The sequence below is a fragment of the Neovison vison genome, chromosome 6, assembly GCF_020171115.1.
Source record: "Neovison vison isolate M4711 chromosome 6, ASM_NN_V1, whole genome shotgun sequence".
In the NCBI taxonomy this organism is placed as follows: domain Eukaryota; kingdom Metazoa; phylum Chordata; class Mammalia; order Carnivora; family Mustelidae; genus Neogale; species Neogale vison.
Genome location: NC_058096.1, coordinates 69,091,851 through 69,113,867, shown reverse-complemented (window position 1 = coordinate 69,113,867; position 22,017 = coordinate 69,091,851). Strand labels below are relative to the sequence as shown.

Below are 22,017 nucleotides of genomic sequence, written 5' to 3'. Positions count from 1 at the left end.
ATGTGATACAATAGTATTACATATACCTTTGCAATTTGCTCTTTTTACTCATCATTTTCAAGATTTATCTTTATTGGCATGTATTGTATACTTATTTTAACTAAGAAATGGGTCCACTATATGACTCTATTACCTATTATTTAACTTTTATCATAATCTCATGATGTAGATATTAATTCCATTTGATAGATGAAAAACTGAAGTGCAGAGAGGTTAAATAATTTTACTGAGGTCATATAATTTCTAGCAAATGGAATGAGAACTTGTGCAGGGTCTCCAACTCCTAATCCCATGTTCTTTTCGCTATAGCATTCAACTATGTAACAAATATTCAGTGAACACTGCGTGCTAGGCACTGTTTTAGGTCCTGGGTATCTAAGAAGTGAATAAATCAGATAAGATACTGCTCCCAGAAGCTTAAAGTCTAACTGGAGTACACAGTCAATAATAGGACGTGATAATTTGGTTCCAAGTGCTATGAAGAAAAATAAAGCAGAATGGAGTGAGTGTAACTCTCTAGTGAGTGTAGGTGCTATCTTCTTTATGAGGCTCTCTGGTGACATTTCAGCAAACATATGAAAGAGAGGAGTGCTCAAGATCATGGCAGAAGGTAAAGCAAATGCAAAATCCCTAAGGCAGGAGCATATTTGGCTGCCATTTCATCACTCTGATTTATTTTTATTTTTTATTTTAAAGACTTTTATTTATCCATTTGAGAGAGACAGATAGCACTAGACGGGCTGAGGGAGAAGCAGACTCCTCGCAGACCAGGGAGCCCCATGCAGGAGAGGTCCTGGGATGGAGACCAGAGCAGAAGGCAGACGCTTAACCCATGGAGACACCTAGGCGCCTCTTGATATTTTTTAGATACCCTATCAGTTATTTTTCTCATGTACTCTGGAACAAATACAAGCACACTGCATGGCTTTGCCTGAGTAAATACCTATTTTTGACATGTTAGCAATCTCTTATGATGGCCATTCTTCAAATAAACAAATTGGGTTGGCTTAGAAAATGTCTACAGCCCAAATCCATTTATTTACTTTAAAAATTAAATCGTGGGTGGCAGATGCCCATAATGGTGACATAAACACAGTACTGGTGTTGATTTGATGAGACACATGTAAGAAGTTCAAACCCCTTTTTAAATATTAAAAGCTGGTTGGGAATATCTTCGAGAAAGCCTGACTTTAAGTGGGAAAGAACCCGCTGAAACAGGGAAGACAGGGAGTCTCGTATCTCTCAGAAAGGATGCCGGGAAAGTGACAGAAATCTGAGGGCTTTCCGCCAAGGGAGACCTAGTATCTAGTCTGTCATGCCCTTTACTCGCCGAAATGTCTCTGTTCTCACTTTGGTGATGAGAGGGAGGCAGGGCTGTGCCCGTTAGGCCTGTTTCTTCTCCAGAACCTAGGCTCTCGCCTTTCTGGGCCTCCCAGGGTAGGAGTAGCAAAGAGCGCGGGCTAAAAACCAAAACTCCCTGCGAATCACACCGCCCCGAGTTCTGCCCTAAACCGGAACTGCGGTCGGAAATCAGACCGGCGCGCGCTCCGTCTGTTGGCCCCACCCCTTTCCTGCCTCCGGGCCTCCCCCGGGTCCTAGGAGGAAAAAGAGCAAAGACCAACAGAGTAGAACGAGCCACGGCTTCCGGGAGGAGTTTTGGGCCTGGCGAGGCCCCGTCGCGCGCCGCGCTTTCACGCCAGAGGTAGCTGTGGAGACGCCGGGAGTCCGCGTAGGCGCCGTTGATGAGTGCCGCGCTTCCTCAGCATGGGCGACCACGGCTTGGAGCTGGCGTCTATGATCCCCGCTCTACGGGAGTTGGGCAGGTAGGGCCAGGCCCGGCCGCTCCCGGTCCCGCGTCCTCTTCCGCCCGACCAGGCTGGCATCTCACGTGCTCTTCCCCACACCCCGCCCCAGCCGCGCGCTTGCCGGCTCGGAAACCCTCAAGCCCAGCTCTTGGGGCTGTGTTTCGCGACTGGTTTCCGTACTTTTCTCTCAGAAAGGTGGTTGAAAATATGCGAGGTGTCGCCCCAGGCCTTTGGGAAGCCGGTCCAGGGAGAGGTGTTCGCCGACCGAGCTTGTCCCTAACCCGGGGCTTGTACCCCGCAGCTGGAGAGAGCCGTCCCTTCCGATCATTTTCTACACTCATTTACTTCCGGAAACCTCTTTCTTTAGATGAGGGACTTGACCCGTGAACTTCCCCGGTTTATATTCTTTGTGATCTCTCAGGGAAGACTTGGGGTTTTAGCTTTACGTTTTGACCCAAACTCTCTCTTTAGAAGAAAAATCACTGGTTCTCATTTTGAGCGAGGAAGGCCAATTGTTAAAAAGGGCAGTTGGTTTCTTCAAAATGAAACTATAGGCCGTTCTGAAGACAGGACCCATTTCCCGTTGGTCATCCGTTACCCAATCCGTTATTTTAGTCAGAAGTCCCAGGGATCTGCCACAACGTCGCAAGATACAAGTGTGCACAGAATGTTGCCAGAATTTTAAAGATAATTTAGTATTGTTTCATTCGCAAAGGCCTGTTTTCTATAAACCGAAGAGTAAGATCAGGTAAACCAGTACCCACCTGAAGAGAGGGGAGGGATGTGGTTGGCTGCCATCCACCTTCAGCACACGAGCAATTGCCCTCAACCAGGCCTAAAGAGGGCAGCGTGTTTGTTTTGCCTTTTTTTTTTTTTAAAGATTTTATTTATTTATTTGACAGAGAGAGATCACAAGTAGGCAGAGAGGCAGGCAGAGAGAGAGGAGGAAGCAGGCTCCCTGCTGAGCAGAGAGTCCGATGTGGGACTCGATCCCAGGACCCTGAGATCATGACCTGAGCGGAAGGCAGCGGCTTAACCCACTGAGCCACCACTGGGAACGAGAAAAAAGTGGGCTTGTACCACAACTGCAGTTGAACTATTAGTTGAATAATTGCTTCCCAATTTTTTTTTTTAAAGATTTTATTTATTTAACAGACAGAAATCACAGTAGGCAGAGAGGCAGGCAGAGAGAGAGGAGGAAGCAGGCTCCCCACCAAGCAGAGAGCCCGACGCGGGGCTCGATCCCAGAACCCTGGGATCATGACCTGAGCCGAAGGCAGAGGCTTTAACCCACTGAGCCACCCAGGCGCCCCTGCTTCCCAATTTTTAAAGCTGCTTGAAAACTAAGCACACAAAGTCAGAACTGACATATAAAGTCCATGGGATATTTAATTCCCTTCTTTTTGCGGAGAAGTTGTGTTCATCTCCACCTGTTGGCCATACAAGGATATTTAGTCTTCCTCAGTCACATAAATAAGAGGAAAAATGAAGGAAGCACACTTGTCGTAACCGAATCATTCTGTTTGTGTGTGTGTGTGTGTTTTTTACTTTGCATGGCTGTTGCAAACGTACTTTGTGTTAACATAAAGGAACATGAATACAAGTGCTCATTTTAGGAAATTGATGTACGGATTTCATCTTTCAGGTTCAATGTGAAGCTCGATTATTTTTTTCCCATCCTGTTTTAGTGAAGAATTAACTAATATTTTTCTTATTTCTTTTTTCTTCCTTTATGAGACTTGCTAGTACAAGTAATAGTATCTTGGATTTATTTATAGTCTCTTACATCACCAGGACTTAATGTTACCTTTCATTTCATTTAATTGTGGCTATTCTAAGGGAAAGAATAGAAAAAGTGACGCATGAAGAATTGAATAATAATAGTTTTAACTATCATGAGTTCTCATTGCAACTGCTTCATTCAAGCCTATTCCATCTCACAGTATCTTCATGATGTAGAATGGAATGTATTTTATCACTATTCAGTAAGAAACTGAGTTATAGAAATTGAAGAACCAAAGTCAAAAGAGATAGTAGTTATCAGAGTTGTGTTTCAGATTCAAGGAAGGCATCAAGGCCTTTTTATCCCCTACTGTTTTTTTTTCATTAATTGACTGGCGACTTGATTTCTGAAAAAAAATGAGATGTTAACTGTCTTAATGTGTGGACTCTTATGTCTCTGGTAAATTTTGCTTCTGGTTTTTGCTGTTAGCACTCTTCTCTCTGCATAGTCTTTCAGGGTGATCCCATCCATTCCTGCCTTCAGCTACCATCTATTTGATGATTGCAGATATGTTTCTCCAGACCACATCCATTTCCTATAGAATATTTATCAATCATATACTGGCAGTTTTAGCTGGGTGTCCCATATGCCATTAAGACTCAACATAGCTTGGTACCTGGGTTGCTCAGTTGGTTAAGTGTCTGACTCTTGATTTCGGTTCAGGTCAGGATCTCAGGGTCGTGAGATTGTGTTGGGCTCCCAAGTTGGGCTCCTCTCCTCTCTTCCCCCATAACTCGAGCGCTGTCTCTCTCCCTTCAAAAAAAAAAAAAAAAAGGCTCAGCAGAGCCAATACAACTTTTCCACATATCCCACCCTCCCCAACTTTTTTTCCCTCCCATTCACTGAGATATGGGTATCTCAGTAAATGATACCATAGTCACTCATTTTTCCAAACCAGAAGTGTAAGAATCATTCTTGACTCCCCATGTGCTTTTGCTACATCCTTTGTTCCTCTCTTCACCTTTATTCTCTTCCTAAATAACTTCATCTAAGTCCCATGGCTTTAAATATCATACGTATGCTGGCAACTCCCAAATTTATATCTACCCAGAGATATTATTAGTTTGCTTACCGTTGAACATCTATACCTGAAATGAAAATTAACCTCCAAAGCAGAACTCTTGATTTACTGTCTTTAAACTTGTTCCTTCCCCAGGTTATTGTAATTGTATCAACCAAAAGCCTAGGGGTTGTTCTTGATTCTTTTCCTTATCCCTTAATAATCTATCAGCAAGTCCTGACAATCCTGCCTTTAAAATATACTTCTCACCATCTCCACTGCTATTCTTATAATTTCTTATCTAAGCTATTTTTTTAATATTTTTTTTTTTTTTTTTTTTTTAGATTTTATTTATTTGACAGACAGAGATCACAAGTAGGTGAAGAGGCAGGCAGAGCGAGAGAAGAGGAAGCAAGTTCCCTGCTGAGCAGAGAGCCCGATGTGGGGCTCGATCCCAGGACCCTGGGACTATGACCTGAGCTGAAGGCAGAGGCTTTAACCCACTGAACCACCCAGGCACCCCTCTTATCTAGGCTATTATTGTAACCTCTCAGTTAACCTCTCTGTTTCTATTTTACCCACTTACAATGGATTTCTCATTCAGCAACCAAAGTGATATTTTCTGGGTGGGTGGGGGGGAGCAAAGTGATTTTAATAGCTTAAATTATGTTGTAGATTATTTGCATTACTCCTCTGTTTAAAACTTCTTTTAGTTTTCCAGCACACTTAGGATAAAATCCAAACTTCTCCCAAGGCCTCTAAGGTCCTGTATAATCTCTCCTCTGCCTTTCTCTAACTCAAAGCCACATATTAGGATATGTGGACTCTGCTCCAGTGACATTGGTCTTATTTTTCATATGCGCCAAGGTCATTCCTGCCTTCAATCTTTTGCACCTTGTTCTTCTCTGAATAGACTGGTTCCATGCAGATGTCATTTCAGAGAGGCCTTCTCTGATCTTCCTATTTAAAATTACTTTGTAGGGGTGTCTGGGTGGCTCAGTCAGTTTAGTGGCTGCCTTCAGCTCATGTCGTGATCCCAGGGTCCTAGGATTGAGCCCCGTATTGGGCTCCCTGCTCAGCAGAGAGTCTGCTTCTCTCTCTCCCTCTGCCTGCCGCTCTGCCTACTTGTACTCTCTCTCTCTCTCTGTCAAATAAATAAAGTCTTTCTTTTAAAAAAACATAAAAAAAATTAAACTACTTTGTAATCACAAGGTATTTTCAGGTAATGAAAGTTGCTTTTAAAATATTAAATGAGACTGGGTATTTACCCTAAAGTTATGAATGTAGGGATCGAGGAGGCATGTATACCCCAATGTTTATAGCAGCAATGCCCACAATAGCCAGACCATGGAAAGAGCCTAGATGTCCATCAGCAAATGAATGGATAAAGATGATGTGTGATATATATATATATATATATATATATATATATATATATATAGGAATACTATGCAGCCATCAAAAATGAAATCTTGCCATTTGCGATGACGTGGATGGAACTAGAGGGTATTATGCTAAGTGAAATAAGTCAGTCAGACAATATCACATGATCTCTCTGATATGAGGAATTTGAGAGGTAGAGTGGGGGTTCATGAGAAGAAGGAAGGGAAAAATGAAGTAAGATAGGACTGGGGAGGGAGACAAACCCGTAAGAGACTCTTCATCTCAGAAAACAGGATTGCTGGGCAGTAATGGGGGGATGGGAAGGATAGGGTGGCAGGTGATGGACATGGGAGAGTATGTGCTGTGGTGAGTGCTGTGAATTATATAACACTGATGATTCACATCATCACATGTAACAATATATTACATGTTAATTTAAAAATAAATAAATTTTAAGAAATAAATAAAATATTAAGTGAGGAATGGGAAGGAGATGAAAGTCTGGGAAGCATTAACATTAGCCACTAGAGGAGATTTGAATGGTGAGAAGAAGTCAGTCATGTGAAAATGGGAGAAGTGTCTGAGATTGAATGGGAAGTTTAAGGGTCTCTAGGTGGGAATGAGCCTACGTTTTTTAAAGAATGGGAAGAAGGATGAAACCATAGGAAACACAGAAGGGACTGGTGTGAATCAAAGGTGGAGGAGTAGCCGTGGGCCAGGTCCTTTTTAGTACCTTCCAGGCCAGAACGAGGAGTTATTCTGGCCCATTATTCTCATTATTACTTATTATTTAAGTGCGGTGGGAAACCATTGGAATATTTTAGGGAAATAAGTGAATTCAAATTTTAAAAACGTTTACCTTTCACTCTCTTGCTTTTAGAATTTTTCAATGTCTCATTGTCTTCAGTACAAAATCTAGACTCTTTAGTTGGTTCTTTGAGCTTTGACCTTACAGTTTTTCTTCAGCTTCATTTCCAGTTACTGCCTCCCTCTTCTTTAGCCATCTAGAACTCCTTATAGTTTCTAGAGCAGCCTGTGCCTTTGTACATGCGGTTTCCTCTGCTTGGAATACTTCATCCTTTCCCTTATTTTACTTGCCTAGCCCCTTTGGCAAAGCTTTGTATCACTTCCTTCAGAGAGCCTGGACTGATAGGCTCTGCTCAGGGCTGAGTATCCTTCTTGTGCTATGTCTTGGCTCTGTTGACACTTAACCATGCTGTGTTAAAATTACCCGTTTACTTTTTTAACTTTTAATCTACAAATTTTTTTAGGTTTGATGCATGATATCTTGGTTAACTTGGTATTTGATGTTTGCCCCAGAAGAGATAATCAAGTATTTGTTAATGTATCCAACCTTCAGGAGATATTTAAATTTCCTCCTAAGAATACCCTCTTAGGTCAGTTCCGATGTAGAGGTTGTATTAAAAGAAATGTTCACTCTCCCATGAGTGAGTATTCTAATAGTACATCTAATGAATGATAATCAACTCACCTTTTAAAAAAACTGGTTAAAAATGGGGCACCTGACTGGCTCAGTTGATACATGTGTGACTTGATCTGGGGATTGTGAGTTCAAACTCCATGTTGGACGGGGAGCCTACTTAAAAAAAAAATTTTTTTTTTTTTATAAAAATGACACAAGTTGATAGTGTATCATAAATTTTGATAAAAATGACATAAATTGTCTTTATAGAAAATTAAACTTTGTAGAAAACTTACAACCACCCACAGTCCTGATTCCTCTCTCAATACTCCCCATTTTACATTTCTAGATGATAACTTGCTAAATTATACTTGGTTTGTAAAGACAAACTCTCTTGACTGTCTAAAACAATTGGTATTATCTTGTAATTTTAGACTTTTAACATTTTTTGTTATATTTAAATCTGTAATGTCATATAATATGGTAGCCACTAGCTAAATGTAGCCACCTGTTGTTTGTCTAACTTAAGATGTTCTGTAAATGGGGGCGCCTGTGTGGCTCAGTGGATTTAGGCCACTGCTTTCAGCTCAGGTCATGATCTCAGGGTCCTGGGATAGAGCCCCACATCGGGCTCTTGGCTCAGCAGGGAGCCTGCTTCCTCCTCTCTCTCTGCCTGCCTCTCTGCCTACTTGTGATCTATCTGTCAAATAAGTAAATAGATAAATAAAATCTTAAAAAAAAAAAAGATGTTCTGTAAATGTAAGATACATACTGGATTTCAAAGAGTCAGTATAAAAAATATATATAGATAAAACTGTGTCTAATAATTTTAATATCAGTTACATGTTCAAATTATATTTTAGATAATATTGTTATGAAAATTGCTGTTTCTTTCTATTAATGTGGCTACTTAGAAAAATTTGAATTGCACATGTGACTTGCATTATTTCTATGGACTAAGGCTGGTTTAAATAATAAGATAAATAGCACCAAGTTTGTTTCACTTTCATGTAAAAATATAATTACTTGGCCTTTGATTCTATATACCTAGGGTTTGTATTACTTGTCAGTATTTGTTGATTTCAGTAACTTAGTTCCAGCTTGAGAGGATAAAAAAGTTCTGGAGATGGTGGTGATGGTGTAGAATAATGTGAATATACTAAATACCATGGAATAGTATAGTTAAAGTGGTTAAAATAAATTTTATAAAGTATATGTGACCATAATAAAAAATATATTCAAAGGACATTTTAACAAACAAATTTAATTTGATCCTGTCTGGAGCTCTTTTCTAACCTTGGTTTCTAGAACATACCTCTTACGGTTTTCTTTTTGTTTTTCTGGCTCTTTTCCTTTCTCCTTCATTGCCCCTTTAACTTCAATGTCGGGTTTTCTCTTTGGCTTCCTTATTACTTCTTATATTTCACTAATTTTCAAGGCTTCCACTACCACAAACTATAGTAGTGTTAGATAATGTAATTTCCATGAACGTCAGCCTCCTTACTTGTAAATTAGGGTTTAATATTGCTATCATACCGCTTGTGAAATATGCAGTAATGTAGACAGTGTGTTTAGCCTTGTTTGATAGGTATTGTTATATAATGATAATCTATATCTCTAGGCTAGATATTTCTTGAGGACTAGAGCTTTCAAAAAAGTTTTTTTTCCCATAAACTCTACGCCCACTGTGGGGCTTGAATTTACCACCCGGAGATCATAGAGCCACTCACAGGCTTTGTGGACTGAGCCAGCCAGGCATCCCTTGAGGGACTAGAACTTTAATTCCAGCAGTCTTTTGTGCATCCCACTTAGTTCTTCCCTTGAGACCTTAAATTCAGTATTTCTAAAACTGGTTTTGTTTTTCTCCCCAGACCTGTACTTCCTTCTGTGTTAACTGTTTCAGTGACTGGCCTCACAATTCACTCTGGATAGAAGCCTAGGTTGATTTACCAGTCTCCTCCACTAACTTGTCTTTCACCTCCCCCAGTGGTAGTTTCTGGTATTTAGTGTGGCATGTTATAGGTGCTCAATAAATGGTTGTTTTTATAAATGACTGTATAATTCTTCATCTAGTGTGGAAGAATACAGACTTACTACTATATTCTTACATTCAGCTCTGTGCTGGTTTATACCAAATCATGGAGCTTAAGTTCAATTCATTCAGGATTCTAAGATACAGTTGCTCTGCTTAATTATTATCTACTCTTAATGTTTATTTTTTCTTGATTAGTTCTAATACTTGATGTAATTATATGCAATTTCCCTAATATTTTATTGAATTTTAATTGTGGAAAATTCCAAACATCAAAAAGAAGGAAAATGATATATCAGTTGCCCATTCAACCCAATAATTATTTATTCATGGCCCTCTTCCTCTCAACTCAGATTACTTTGAAGCAAACTTGAAACATCATTTCATCTATAAATACCAATATTTATCTGTAAAGGATAAAGACTTTTTTTAAACATACCATAATACCATTGTGATACCTAAGAATGATTTCTTAATAACATCAAATATCTAGCCTCTGTTTAAATTTTTCCATTTGTCATATACAGTTTGCTAATAGTTTTATTTTTGTTTTTTTGGGTTTTTTTTAGCTTGTTTTTTTTTTTTAAATTAGGATCCATTGTACGATCATAGATTGTAATTGATTGATTTGGCTCTTAAGTCTTTGTTAAAGGTTTCTCCTCTTTTTTTCCTTTAGAATTCATTTGTTGAAGAAACTATGTTTAGTACATTTTCCAGATCTAGATCAATATGAATAAAATGCAAGCTACATGGATAATTAAAAATTTTATAGTAGCCACATGACAAAAAATAAAATAGGTGAAAGTAATTTTTAATGTATTTTATGTAACTCAGCATCTCTATTATTTCTGCATGTAATATAAAATTACTAATGAGATACATATTTTCTGTACCAAATATTTAAAATTCAGTGTATATTTTATCCTGAAAGCACATCTCAATTTGGGCTAACCACATTTCAGGTGCTCTATAGCTACATAAATAATGGCTACTATATTGGGCAGGGCAGGTCTAGATTTTGCATATTGGGTGCCTCTGGTATCATTTAGCATGTTTTTTTTTCCCTTATAAATCAGTAACATGTTTAGATTTTTCTTTAATTTTTAAACAGAAGGGTACAATGAATGTCAACATTAAAACTAAATACATTTGAGAAATTCAAATTTAGAGAAATTTTTACAAATGGAATTGTCTCTTTTAGGCTTAAAAACTTTTTATCTTACTTAAATCTTATCTATTTTAGTGCCAGTCCAGAGGAATATAATACAGTTGTACAGAAGCCGAGACAAATTTTATGTCAGTTCATTGACCGAATACTTACAGATGTAAATGTTGGTAAGAAACAGTTATTTCTTATATAAATTTTATGAATTAAACTGTTTTCCTTTTCATATATACAACATTATGCTAGCATTTTTCTCATGTAGTTTTAAATATAGAGTTAGTATTCATGATAATTACTATTTTCAAGAAACTTCTTTATATTAACTTATTTCTTATGTGATTTAGGTGTTTATAGTAATTCTGTTTACCTTCTTGTTGTCTAGATTTTCTGCTGCTTGCTATGGCATTTTTCTTTGATTTATTAATAGATGATAGATAAAAAATAGCCATGTCTAATGATGTGGACCTTGTTTAACTAGGTCTTACACTAGTGGTTGAGAAACAAATGCCATTTAAAAACTCTAATTAAGACTTGGTGACTCTGTGGGAGGTAGTAAGATCTTGTGAGTTGTTGGAGCAACTCCTATTTGTGGGAGTTTAAGAGACAAATATTACCGACTTGGCAAGATAGTGTCACATTTGTCATATCTGTTAAAATTACATAGAAGGGGTAATGTAGAGTAGCATTTGGCCTGTAGTGTATAAACTTCCAAATTCAGCACATATTATGACTTAAAATAGTTAGCCTTTCTTTTTCCAATCTATGAAATTAAGAGTTGCTGAAAAATAACAAAGGGCTACTGAATATTTGGAAGATGTGTTTTCATATAGTACTGTCCTTGTTTAGACCACTTGCCCTTCCCCTCCCTAACCAGAATCTCCTAACCAGAAGCAATTCCTGGATGAATCTCATCATCCAGGAAACACTTGTTTCCTCTATTGTGGATTGGTGCAGTTAACATACCATATTATAATTACTAGTTTATCTGATTATCTCACCTAATCAGGTGAAGTTTTTCCCCCACTCAGATTTTAGTACATTGCCAGGCATCTTGTAGGCCTTTAATCTGTATTTGGTGAATTAGTGTATAATAGATGGATGTACATGATTATTAAACATTTAAAATTAGAAAGATAGGATTGTAGAGTTTAGTCCCATCAATTTATCATGAATTCTGTGCTGGACACAGTTCTGGTCACCAAAGTCTAGTTTTTTAACAAAAGTACTGCCATCTAATTTTCATGACTCTTTAAAATGAATCTTTTATTATTTTAGTTGCTCTAGAACTCGTAAAGAAAACTGACTCTCAGCCAACCTCTGTGATGTTGCTTGATTTCATCCAGCATATAATGAAGTCCTCCCCACTTATGTTTGTAAATGTGAATGGAAGCCAAGGCCAAAATGAGGCCAAAGGCAGTTGTATTGGTAAGTCCTGCTATTTGTGCATGCATTTCCAATTGGTTTTATGAAATCTACCCTCCTTAGCTCTTCTGAAATATAACATACATTTTATGCATATTTCGGTCATATTTGCTCTGAATTTAAGAGAGCAACATGGTAATGTTTAGTTTTGTTTTATGCATCTTTATTTTCTTTTCTTATGAAGTAGGTACCCAGGATTGAATAGAACTAATCAAATTTGTTTATTTGCCATTGAATACTTGAGCAGTTTTCTTTTTTCTGTTTTTGATAATCTCTTTTAGATCAGGCATTAGGAATTTGTGGCCCACAGGCTGGCTGCCTGTTCTTTGTAAAAAAAAGTTTTTTCAGAAAACCCATGCTTCTGGGTTTCTGTTTACTCATTGTATTTCCTTATTGTCTATAATTACTAAAAAGGGAACGTTAAGTAGTTGACATGGAGGCCATAAGTATTTCACACCCAAAATATTTCCTATCTAGCTCTTTAAAAGCAATTTTGCTAACTCTAGATGTTGAAGCTTTTTTCTAGGCTTTACCCTTATTTTCCCCACTACTTTTATCCCTTTATTGGCCTCCTTGTAACGAGATGTGAAGCAAATATCTTTTTTTTTTCTGTACAATGCATAGGGTATTTAAAAATTTTTTTTCTTGAATTTCAGTATTCAGCTTTGATAGCATGTCCTCCAAAAAGTGTTTTCTGACTAGAACTCCTGACTGCCTGCCCTAGCAATGACTTAGTTGCTCCTTCTTTATGTTCTGTTAGTACTGTGTTCTGCATTTCTTCTATCACAGCAGTTACTAAGCTGGATTATAAAACCTGTTTGTATTCTTTGCCACCTTTTAAATTTAATTTAATTTTTTTAAAGATTTTTTAATTTATTCATTTGAGAGAGAGTACTAGCAGATGCAGAGTCTTAGGGAGAGGAGGAAGCAGACTCCTTACTGAGCAGGCAGCTCCCAAGTGGGGCTTGATCCCAGGGCCATGGGATCATGACCTGAGCCAAAGGCAGACACTTAACTAAGTGAGCCACCTAGGGCACCCCTTCACCACACTTTTTTAAACAATAGGTCACAACCTGTTAGTAGGTTATGAAGATAAAATATAATTGACCAGAAAATATCATAATATATTGCATGTAATAAATACTTTTTCATGAAACCTTTGTTTCATATATTTAAATAAAAGAATTATGCATATGTAGATTGGGTCATGATATAAAATGTATCTCTTAGTTTGAGAAACTATGTTACAAGATTCATGAGGACTATGACATTTGTTTTTGTGCACTTGGGACAGAGTTGCAATGTTTGTGGAAGGAATGATTAATAGTAACCATTTGTTGAACTTAAAGCACTTTGCTGAGGATTTCATGTGTATCATCATACTTGTTCCTCATGGTAACCTTCATTATTCCCTTCTTAGAGATGAAGTTACCAAGGTTCAGAGAAATGAGAAGTTCACACAGCTCCTAACTGGAAAGCTAGGACTTTTGACTCCAAAATTGGTACTAAATTACCATATTTCCATTGTGTAGGGAATGTTTTAGACTGTCTTGTTAGTGTTATACTTTAAAAATGAATGGGGATGCCTGAGTTCAGCTCAGTATGTTAAGTGTCTGCATTCAGCTGAGGTTATGATCCCGTGCCTCTAGGATGGAGTCCCGCATTGTGCTCCTTGCTCAGCTAGGGGCCTGCTTTTACCTCTGCCTCTGCTCCTATCCCTGTTTAGGTACATGTGTGCGCACATACTCTCTTTCTCTCGTCCTCACTATCAAAATAAATAAAATCTTTTTAAAAAAATTAAAAGTGAATGATCAGGGATTTAGCAAATTAATTAGCATTTCTGATGTACTTATTTAATATCTTTTTTGTTTATTTTGAAGAATTCAGTAATTGGATCATAACAAGACTTCTGAGGATTGCAGCAACTCCATCCTGTCATATGTTACACAAGAAAATCTGTGAAGTTATCTGCTCATTATTATTTCTTTTTAAAAGCAAGAACCCTGTAATTTTTGGAGTTCTGACAAAGGAATTACTACATCTTTTTGAAGATGTCATTTACCTCCATAGAAAAAATGCAATGGGACATGTGGAATGGCCAGTGGTAGTTAACCGATTTTTAAGTCAATTAGATGAACATATGGGATATTTACAACCAGCTCCTTTGCAGTTCATGAACATGCAAAATTTAGAATTTATTGAAGTCACTTTATTAACAGTTCTTATTCGTATTGTTGCAGTTGTGTTTTTTAGAAGGCAAGAACTCTTTCTTTGGCAGATAGGTTGTGTTCTGCTAGAGTATGGTAGTCCAAAGATTAAATCCTTAGCAATTACCCTTTTAACTGAACTCTTCGAGCTTGGAGGATTACCAGCACAACCAGCCAGCACTTTCTTCAGCTCTTTTTTGGGATTATTAAAACATCTTGTAGAAATGGATGCTGACCAGTTGAAACTCTATGAAGAACCATTATCAAAGCTGATAAAAACACTGTTCCCCTTTGAAGCAGAAGCTTATAGAAATATTGAACCTGTCTATTTAAATATGCTGCTGGAAAAACTCTGTGTCATGTTTGAAGATGGTGTGCTTATGCGGCTTAAGTCTGATTTGCTAAAAGCAGCTTTATGCCATTTACTGCAGTATTTTCTTAAATATGTGCCAGCTGGGTATGAATCTGCTTTAGAAGTCAGGAAGGTTTATGTGAGAAACATTTGTAGAGTTCTTGTGGATGTGCTTGGATTTCAGGTAGATGCAGAGGTAAGTCATTTTTAAGGTTTCTTGATAAGTGTATTTTGTTTATAGTGTAAGTGTATATGTATATTTCAGATGTAATAATGAGAAAATAGAATATCTTTAATAACATTTATTCAGAATGGAATGATTTTTTTCACAATCAACTTTGGTTTCTTATTATGGACTTTTACTTTGAGAAGGATTTCACTAAGTTGGTAATGAACTGCCAGTGGAGTAGAATGTTTTAAAGTAGAATTTGTGAAGTATAAGCACGTTCCATGCATTATTAATTAAAAGGGGACCAGTTAGCAGCTTAATTGCAAAAACTTTAAACACTAACCTAGATTTTATCTTTGGCAGATTATATTCAATTACGTTTAGAAAACCTGTGGGTACATAGTACTAGTCATGCCAAATTATGCCTTTTTTTCCTATTCAGATTGTGAGAGACAGGCAGTACATTAAAAAATATACGGTAACTTGGGTAAATATTTTACCTATAAGTTGCTGGATTTGTAGTATGGAAGAGGTTAGTAATTCCCTTATGGAGTTTTTCTTTGTAGCATTTTTTAAAATAAAGATTTTGTTCATTTATTTGAGAGAGAGAGCAAGTACAAGCAGGGGGAGGGACAAAGGGAGCCCAAATTGGGGCTTGATCCCAGGACTCTAGGATCATGACCTGAGCCCAAGGCAGATGCTTAACCAGTGGAGCCACCCAGGAGCCCCACTTTGTAGAATTTTTGTAGAAAAACAGATTAGAGAGAGAATTTGTCTGGAGACTTTTAGGTCTATAGAACCGTCATTCCAGATACAGGATCATATATATGTCTATTCATAGATTGTGAAATTATATAGATTAATTTAGGTCTTTGTTTTACTTGATGAGACTCTGAAAATAGTTTGCCCTCATAGAAAACTTAAAACCTAATGAATTTTTGCAGTCTTTGAATAACGTATTCCTAAGGCAGTTTTTGAAATTATTTTTACTTTCTCAGTATTTGTTGGGCCCACTTTATGCAGCCTTAAAAATGGAAAGTATGGAAATCATTGAGGAGGTTCAAAGCCAAATTCAGCAGGAAAACCTCAGCAGTAATAGTGATGGAATATCAGCCAAAAGGCGTCGACTCAGCTCATCTCTCAACTCTTCCAAAAGACCACCAAAACAGACTGAAGAGTATGACCTTCATTCAGTTTGTATTTAGTCATTTAATGAAACCTTTATTCACTTTTAAAAATCACCTTTAGTTAAGTGCTTTGACTTAAATACAGAGCAATTGTTCTTTTAAAGGCAGTCAAAGGAATGCTTAAAATATTTTAATGCTTGTAGTCCATTCTAATGTGAAAGAGAACATGACTACATATGGTTACTTAGATTTTTTAAGTTTCTACTTGCCTCTCTGACTTAACTTCTTAATATCTAAAACAACTCTGAGATAATACATTCATCAGCAATTTAAGATATGTTAACAAATAAATATGTTAACAAATAATGTGATCAAAGAATTCCCATATTTCAGTTAGCTCTGAAAGTTGTTTTAATTGAACCAATTTTATATTTAAACCAAGTTTATATTAAATATGAATATCTTTATATTGTGCTTATAATTAATTACAGAGTTAAACATGTAGATATGAACAAAAAGAGCATACTGTGGAGTGCCCTGAAACAGAAAGCAGAGTCCCTTCAGATTTTCCTTGAATGTGGTGGACTAAAGAATCCTGTTATTGCAACTTTAGAAGGAATCACTGTTGTCCTACAGCTGACTGCTCTGTGTACGGTTCATTGTTCTCATCAAAACATGGACTGGTAAAAACAACTTGTATTTTTTGGGTGGGTTGTCTGTAATAAATTTGGATTTATTGCTTTCGGAAACCTCATTATTTGCTCAATTTGTGTGACCTTAGAGCACAGACATTTCAGTGAAATGGAAATTTCTTTTTTATTGAGCACCTGCTAAATGCTAGGTATTGTATTAAGTACTATACATATATTATTTAATCTTCATAACAGTTCTGTAAGTTAAATGCTGTTATGCCTACTTCACAAATTAGAGATTGAGGCTTAGAGAAATTGAGGCTTACTGTTTTGTAAATTGGTCCTTTATGCACAAGGTAATAGGAAACTGAAGAAAGAGGCAGATCACTCCAGATTGGTAGGTGGGAGGTTTTATAAGGGAACTTGCTTAGAAGGCCTATCTCAGGCAGCTGTGGAAGACAAAAATCATCTCTCAGCTCATTTTCCGGAATCTTAGAAGTTTATATGGAGGACTTAATGGGGTTAAGTCATGTTTTCAGTCCACATGGTCTCAACAACACCTTACTCTGAAGGCTCTGTCCTTGTAACACCTCCCACTATGGGACCAGTAGGTAGAGTGTACGTTCCAAAGACAGGGAAGGGGTGAGGAGCCTCTGATGGTCTGGGTTTTTTATTTGAGGGTCAACTGGTGGTCATCCTCTTGATTGCCTTCTCTAATAAGACTATTTCTGTCTGAAGCCAAAACTAACTTTCCTGGGCATACGTGATTAGAAAGTAGCAGAGCACATTTTTATATAACTCAAAAGCCAGTGTTGTTTTAGTCATACATTTATTCAAAAGAACATTTCCCTTTGATAATAAGAATAGGGATATAGAACTTGTTAGAAGTATATTTTCAGTTTGGTATTCTTAATATAGTTTCATTCTATCAGAAGAAAACAAGTGTCAATCTTCTCTGAAGATTTAGTCTTATTTTTACTGTCAAGTTACAGATCAAAACTCTTTGTTAGTTTTTTACATGATCATTTATTCTGTTATTTTCTGACTTATTTAGCTAATAAAAAGTTATGGATATTTTAAAGAAACTGTATTAATTCAGACTGCATTAAATTTAGAATTTGAGACAGCTTGAAGAAATAGCTGATTAGGCTATAAGCTACTCTTCTATTACTAAGAAAGGGTTTACTGAGGCTGTTAATAATTATACAGGGATATCTTCTGTCATTTTTAAGCCTAGTGATACCAAATTTGTTCTATATTAATTTTAATTACTGAATCCTAAGAGTGATTTAGACTGACATAGTTTAAACTTAAAATAGTAATAGCATATTAATTGATTTGCATATTTACTTTGAATTGGTTTAAACTTGTGTTAGTTTTATACTCACAGTTTCTTTTGGCTTACTTCAATATTAGGTTGGACTATAACAAAATTCATTGTAATTCTGTGTCTTAAAAATGTTTTAACTGTAGTCATAATTTCAAGGACTGTCAACAGAAATGTCAGAAGAAACCTTCAGTAGAGATAACTTGGATGTCTTTGGATTTTTATACAACACTGCTTAAGAGCTGTAGGAGTTTGTTAGAATCTGTTCAGAAGCCTGACCTGGAGGCAGTTATTGATAAAGTGGTGAAAATATATGATGCTCTGATTTATATTCACGGTGAGTATAAATAAACAGTAAAACAAAATAGCCTTTAAAGATCATCATTATAGGGGTCACCTGGGTGGCTCAGTTGGTTAAGCCACTGCCTTCAGCTCAGGTTGTGATCCCAGAGTCCCGGGATTGAGTCCCACATCGGGCTCCCAGCTCTGCAGGGAGTCTGCTTCTCCCTCTGACCTTCTCCCTTCTCATGCGCTCTCTTTCCTCTCTCTCTCTCAAATAAATAAAGATCATCATTATAGGCTCTCTTTTGCCTAAGGCCTACATGCACAAATGTTTGGAATAACCAACAGTTTTTTCTTCATTTTACTTCTTGTTCTATTTCAGTAATTCAGTAATTAATTCAGTAATTTCTGAGTTCCAAATTTTTCTGTGTAATATTGTGATTTATTATTCTTTTTCAGCACATAGAAATAATTTATAACTATTATATTTTTTTAGAATTTCTGAAGAATGTTATTATCCTTCTAAAAAATACATGGAGGGCACCTGGGTGGCTCAGTGGGTTAAGCCGCTGCCTTCGGCTCAGGTCATGATCTCAGAGTCCTGGGATCGAGTCCCGTATTGGGCTCTCTGCTCAGCAGGGAGCCTGCTTCCCTCTCTCTCTCTGCCTGCCTCTCTTCCTACTTGTGATTTCTCTCTGTCAAATAAATAAATAAAATCTTAAAAATAAATAAATTAAATTAAAAAAAAAAAAAAATACATGGATACATATTTTTATAAAGTCACATTTAATTTTTTTGGGTTCACAGACCTCAGAACATCATATCTGTATTAAGAACCTTTGTTTACTGAATGCTATAATTCCACCTGATGATTAGAATATTTATTTTTATTACAAGAAAAAAAAGATACCGGTAAATATGATTAAGGATGAAGATAAAATAAATCACCTGTTGTGTTTTTCTGTAGTGAAAACTTCTTTTGAAGATCATATTCTGGAAGATTTATGTGGAATGCTCTCACTTCCGTGGATTCATCCCCATTCTGATGATGGCTCTTTAAAGTTGACCACATTTGCCACTAATCTTTTAGCATTAAGCCAGAGGATTTCAGATAGCTACTGTAAGTCGTCACAAAATTCTGTGTGTGTGGTTAACTCATCTCTATGTGGGACTCCTAACAAGTTGCTGTTTTTTTCAATAATTAAAAGAGGCAGTACGTTTTTAAGGATTCAAAAAGAAGTTAGACTTTTAAAAAGTAACAGATTGAATAGATTATAGGATTTGCACATCCAGCTCTGTTCTGCAACATTGTTCTCCAAAGATGCCATTCCAGTTTACATTCCTCTTAGCGGAATATGAGAGTTCCTATTGTCTAGCATCCTCACTTTGTCAGACTTTAAAATGTTTAAGTGTTGAGGTAACTAAAAGAAATTATTTTTTACTGTCTGATGGGTGTGATTTTTAGTTGTATTTCTCTGGTTATCCAGTAAGATTGAACATAGACCTTTTTCAGTGTACATTTTTGAAAAAAGAGCTTTTAATTAAATATTATATGTATTTTAAATGTTACTTTACAACAAAGAATGAATACATACATGAAATGAATACGTGTATATATACATATATAAATAAAGTTAACACTTAGAAATCTTGTTTAATAGACTTAATTTTTTTCAGCACCACAGGCACAGTCACGGTGTGTGTTTCTTCTAACTTTATTTCCAAGAAGAGTATTCCTTGAATGGAGAACAGCAGTTTATACCTGGGCCTTACAGAGCTCCTATGAAGTAATCCGGGCTAGTTGTGTTAATGGATTTTTTATCTTACTGCAGCAGCAGAATTCATGTAACAGAGTTCCCAAGATTCTTATGTATGTATTAATATTTTAATTAGAATATATAACTTGGTGGAAAAACTCATACTATATATAAATATATGTATATTGGTTGGTATATAGAACAAATGTTGATTTTAGTTTTAGAATTTAATTTTCTTCTAGGCTTAGTCTTACCATTATTTTTATCCCAAATTAAGACCACAAAATAAAGCAAGCTTTAGTTAGTACCTTTTCTTTTTTCTCTCCAGAGATAAAGTCAAAGATGATTCTGACATTGTCCAGAAAGAATTTGCCTCTATTCTTGGTCAACTTGTCTGTACGCTTCATGGCATGTATTATTTGACAAGTTCTTTAGCAGAACCTTTCTCTGAACATGGACATAGTGACCTTTTCTGTAAAAGCCTAAAAGTTACTTCTCAACACGAATGTTCATCTTCTCAACTAAAAGTTTCTATTTGCAAGCCTTTCCTTTTCCTACTAAAAAAAAAAACGCCTAGTCCAGTGAAACTTGGTGAGTGATTTGTTATGATTTATGTATACTTTAAAACCTTTTTTTTTTTTTTTAAGATTTTATTTATTTATTTGAGAGGGAGCATGTGCACTGAGTTGGCAGGGGAGGGGCAGAGGGAGAAGGAGAAGCAGATTCCCTGCTGAGCAGGGAGCCCAACATAGGGCTCAGTCCCCGGTCCCTAGGCTCATTACCTGAGCCGAAGGCAGACATTTAACCAACTGAGCCACCCAGGCACCCTACTTTAAAACCTTTTTAACCTCTCAAAATCAATGATAGAATTATATACTCTGTATCCTCTTTAGTGATACCAGGGACCTTCTTAATGTGTCCCTGCCACTACCTTGGACCTTTAGAACTTCAAATAATTAGATATTTTGCCCAACTGAGGACTGTATATAGGCTATATCTTCTTAGCCACTTTTCCAATGGTAATGATACAGGAGTATGTTGAGAACATGAAATTTATATAAATACTTGTAAGATCCATTTTTTTGGATAGTAAATTGCAACTTGTTCTTAAGTTTTCAAAATAATAAGTAATAGGTAGTTCCTGGGACTCTGTAAATCTTGTAATGTACGATTAACAGTAAGGCTAAGATCACCCTTAGTTCACAGTCCTCTGAATTAGTGAAATGGGCTGTCCCCCGCCCTTTTTTTTTCCCTAGAGGGTGGGGAGGGGCAGAGGGAGAGAAAGTTTCAGTCAGGCTCCACACCCAGCAAGGAACCAGATGCAGGACTCAATCTCACAATCCTGAGATCATGACCTGAGCCAAAATCAAGTTGGATGCTTAACTGACTGAGCCACCCAGATACCCCGAATTAGTGAAATGTGCTTTTGAGTCTATTTTGGTAAAATAAAATCTACAAAATCCAAGTGACTAGTCATTTTATAACTTAAATCTAGACTTTATTTTAGATTGAAATTACAACTTTTATTAAGTATAAAGTAAATTTAAATTTTTAAGTATTCATTTTAATTTTCCACAATTCTTTGTGCTCTAATTTAAATAATGACATTAAAAGGCGAGTTAGAAATCTTTGTATATTGTTTATTGGTTCTTTTACTGTAAAACTTGGATATTCAATGTGTTTATTACGTGTTATATGCTCTCATCCTTTAGCTTTCATAGATAATCTATGTCATCTTTGTAAGCACCTTGATTTTAGAGAAGATGAAGCAGATGTGAAAACAGTTCTTGGAGCTTTATTAAATTTAATGGAAGATCCAGACAAGGATGTTAGAGTGGCTTTTAGTGGAAATATCAAGCATATATTGGAATCCTTGGACTCTGAAGATGGATTTATAAAAGAGGTTGATAGTTTTTATTTTTCAACATTTGTATCTTCATTAACCTGGCTCTATAAAATTCTTTAATTAGTTAATTTTATTATTCTAGCTTTTTGTCTTAAGAATGAAGGAAGCATATACACATGCTCAGATCTCAAGAAATAATGAGTTGAAGGATACCTTGATTCTTACAACAGGGGATATTGGAAGGTATGTTTGGCAGCATTTTTATACTTCCTTTTTTGTTTACTTTGTGTTAGAAATGGTGGTGT

At 36.5% G+C, this 22,017-nt stretch overlaps 1 protein-coding gene across 4 annotated transcripts in view; it reads left to right on the top strand.

The window, feature by feature from the left end:
• Positions 1–1,620: 1,620 nt before the first annotated feature.
• ATR (ATR serine/threonine kinase) overlaps positions 1,621–22,017 on the top strand; it is a 98,435-nt gene continuing 78,038 nt past the window's right edge. For all 4 annotated transcript variants that reach the window (XM_044251530.1, XM_044251529.1, XM_044251528.1 and 1 more), the window contains exons 1-12: positions 1,621–1,823; positions 10,670–10,761; positions 11,867–12,016; positions 13,894–14,768; positions 15,740–15,918; positions 16,360–16,551; positions 17,974–18,164; positions 19,077–19,229; positions 19,787–19,979; positions 20,195–20,457; positions 21,579–21,769; positions 21,855–21,955. In XM_044251530.1, the coding sequence (XP_044107465.1) occupies positions 1,765–1,823; positions 10,670–10,761; positions 11,867–12,016; positions 13,894–14,768; positions 15,740–15,918; positions 16,360–16,551; positions 17,974–18,164; positions 19,077–19,229; positions 19,787–19,979; positions 20,195–20,457; positions 21,579–21,769; positions 21,855–21,955 (2,639 nt within the window). In that variant the 5' untranslated portion in view covers positions 1,621–1,764. The remainder of the gene's footprint in view (positions 1,824–10,669; positions 10,762–11,866; positions 12,017–13,893; positions 14,769–15,739; positions 15,919–16,359; positions 16,552–17,973; positions 18,165–19,076; positions 19,230–19,786; positions 19,980–20,194; positions 20,458–21,578; positions 21,770–21,854; positions 21,956–22,017) is intronic.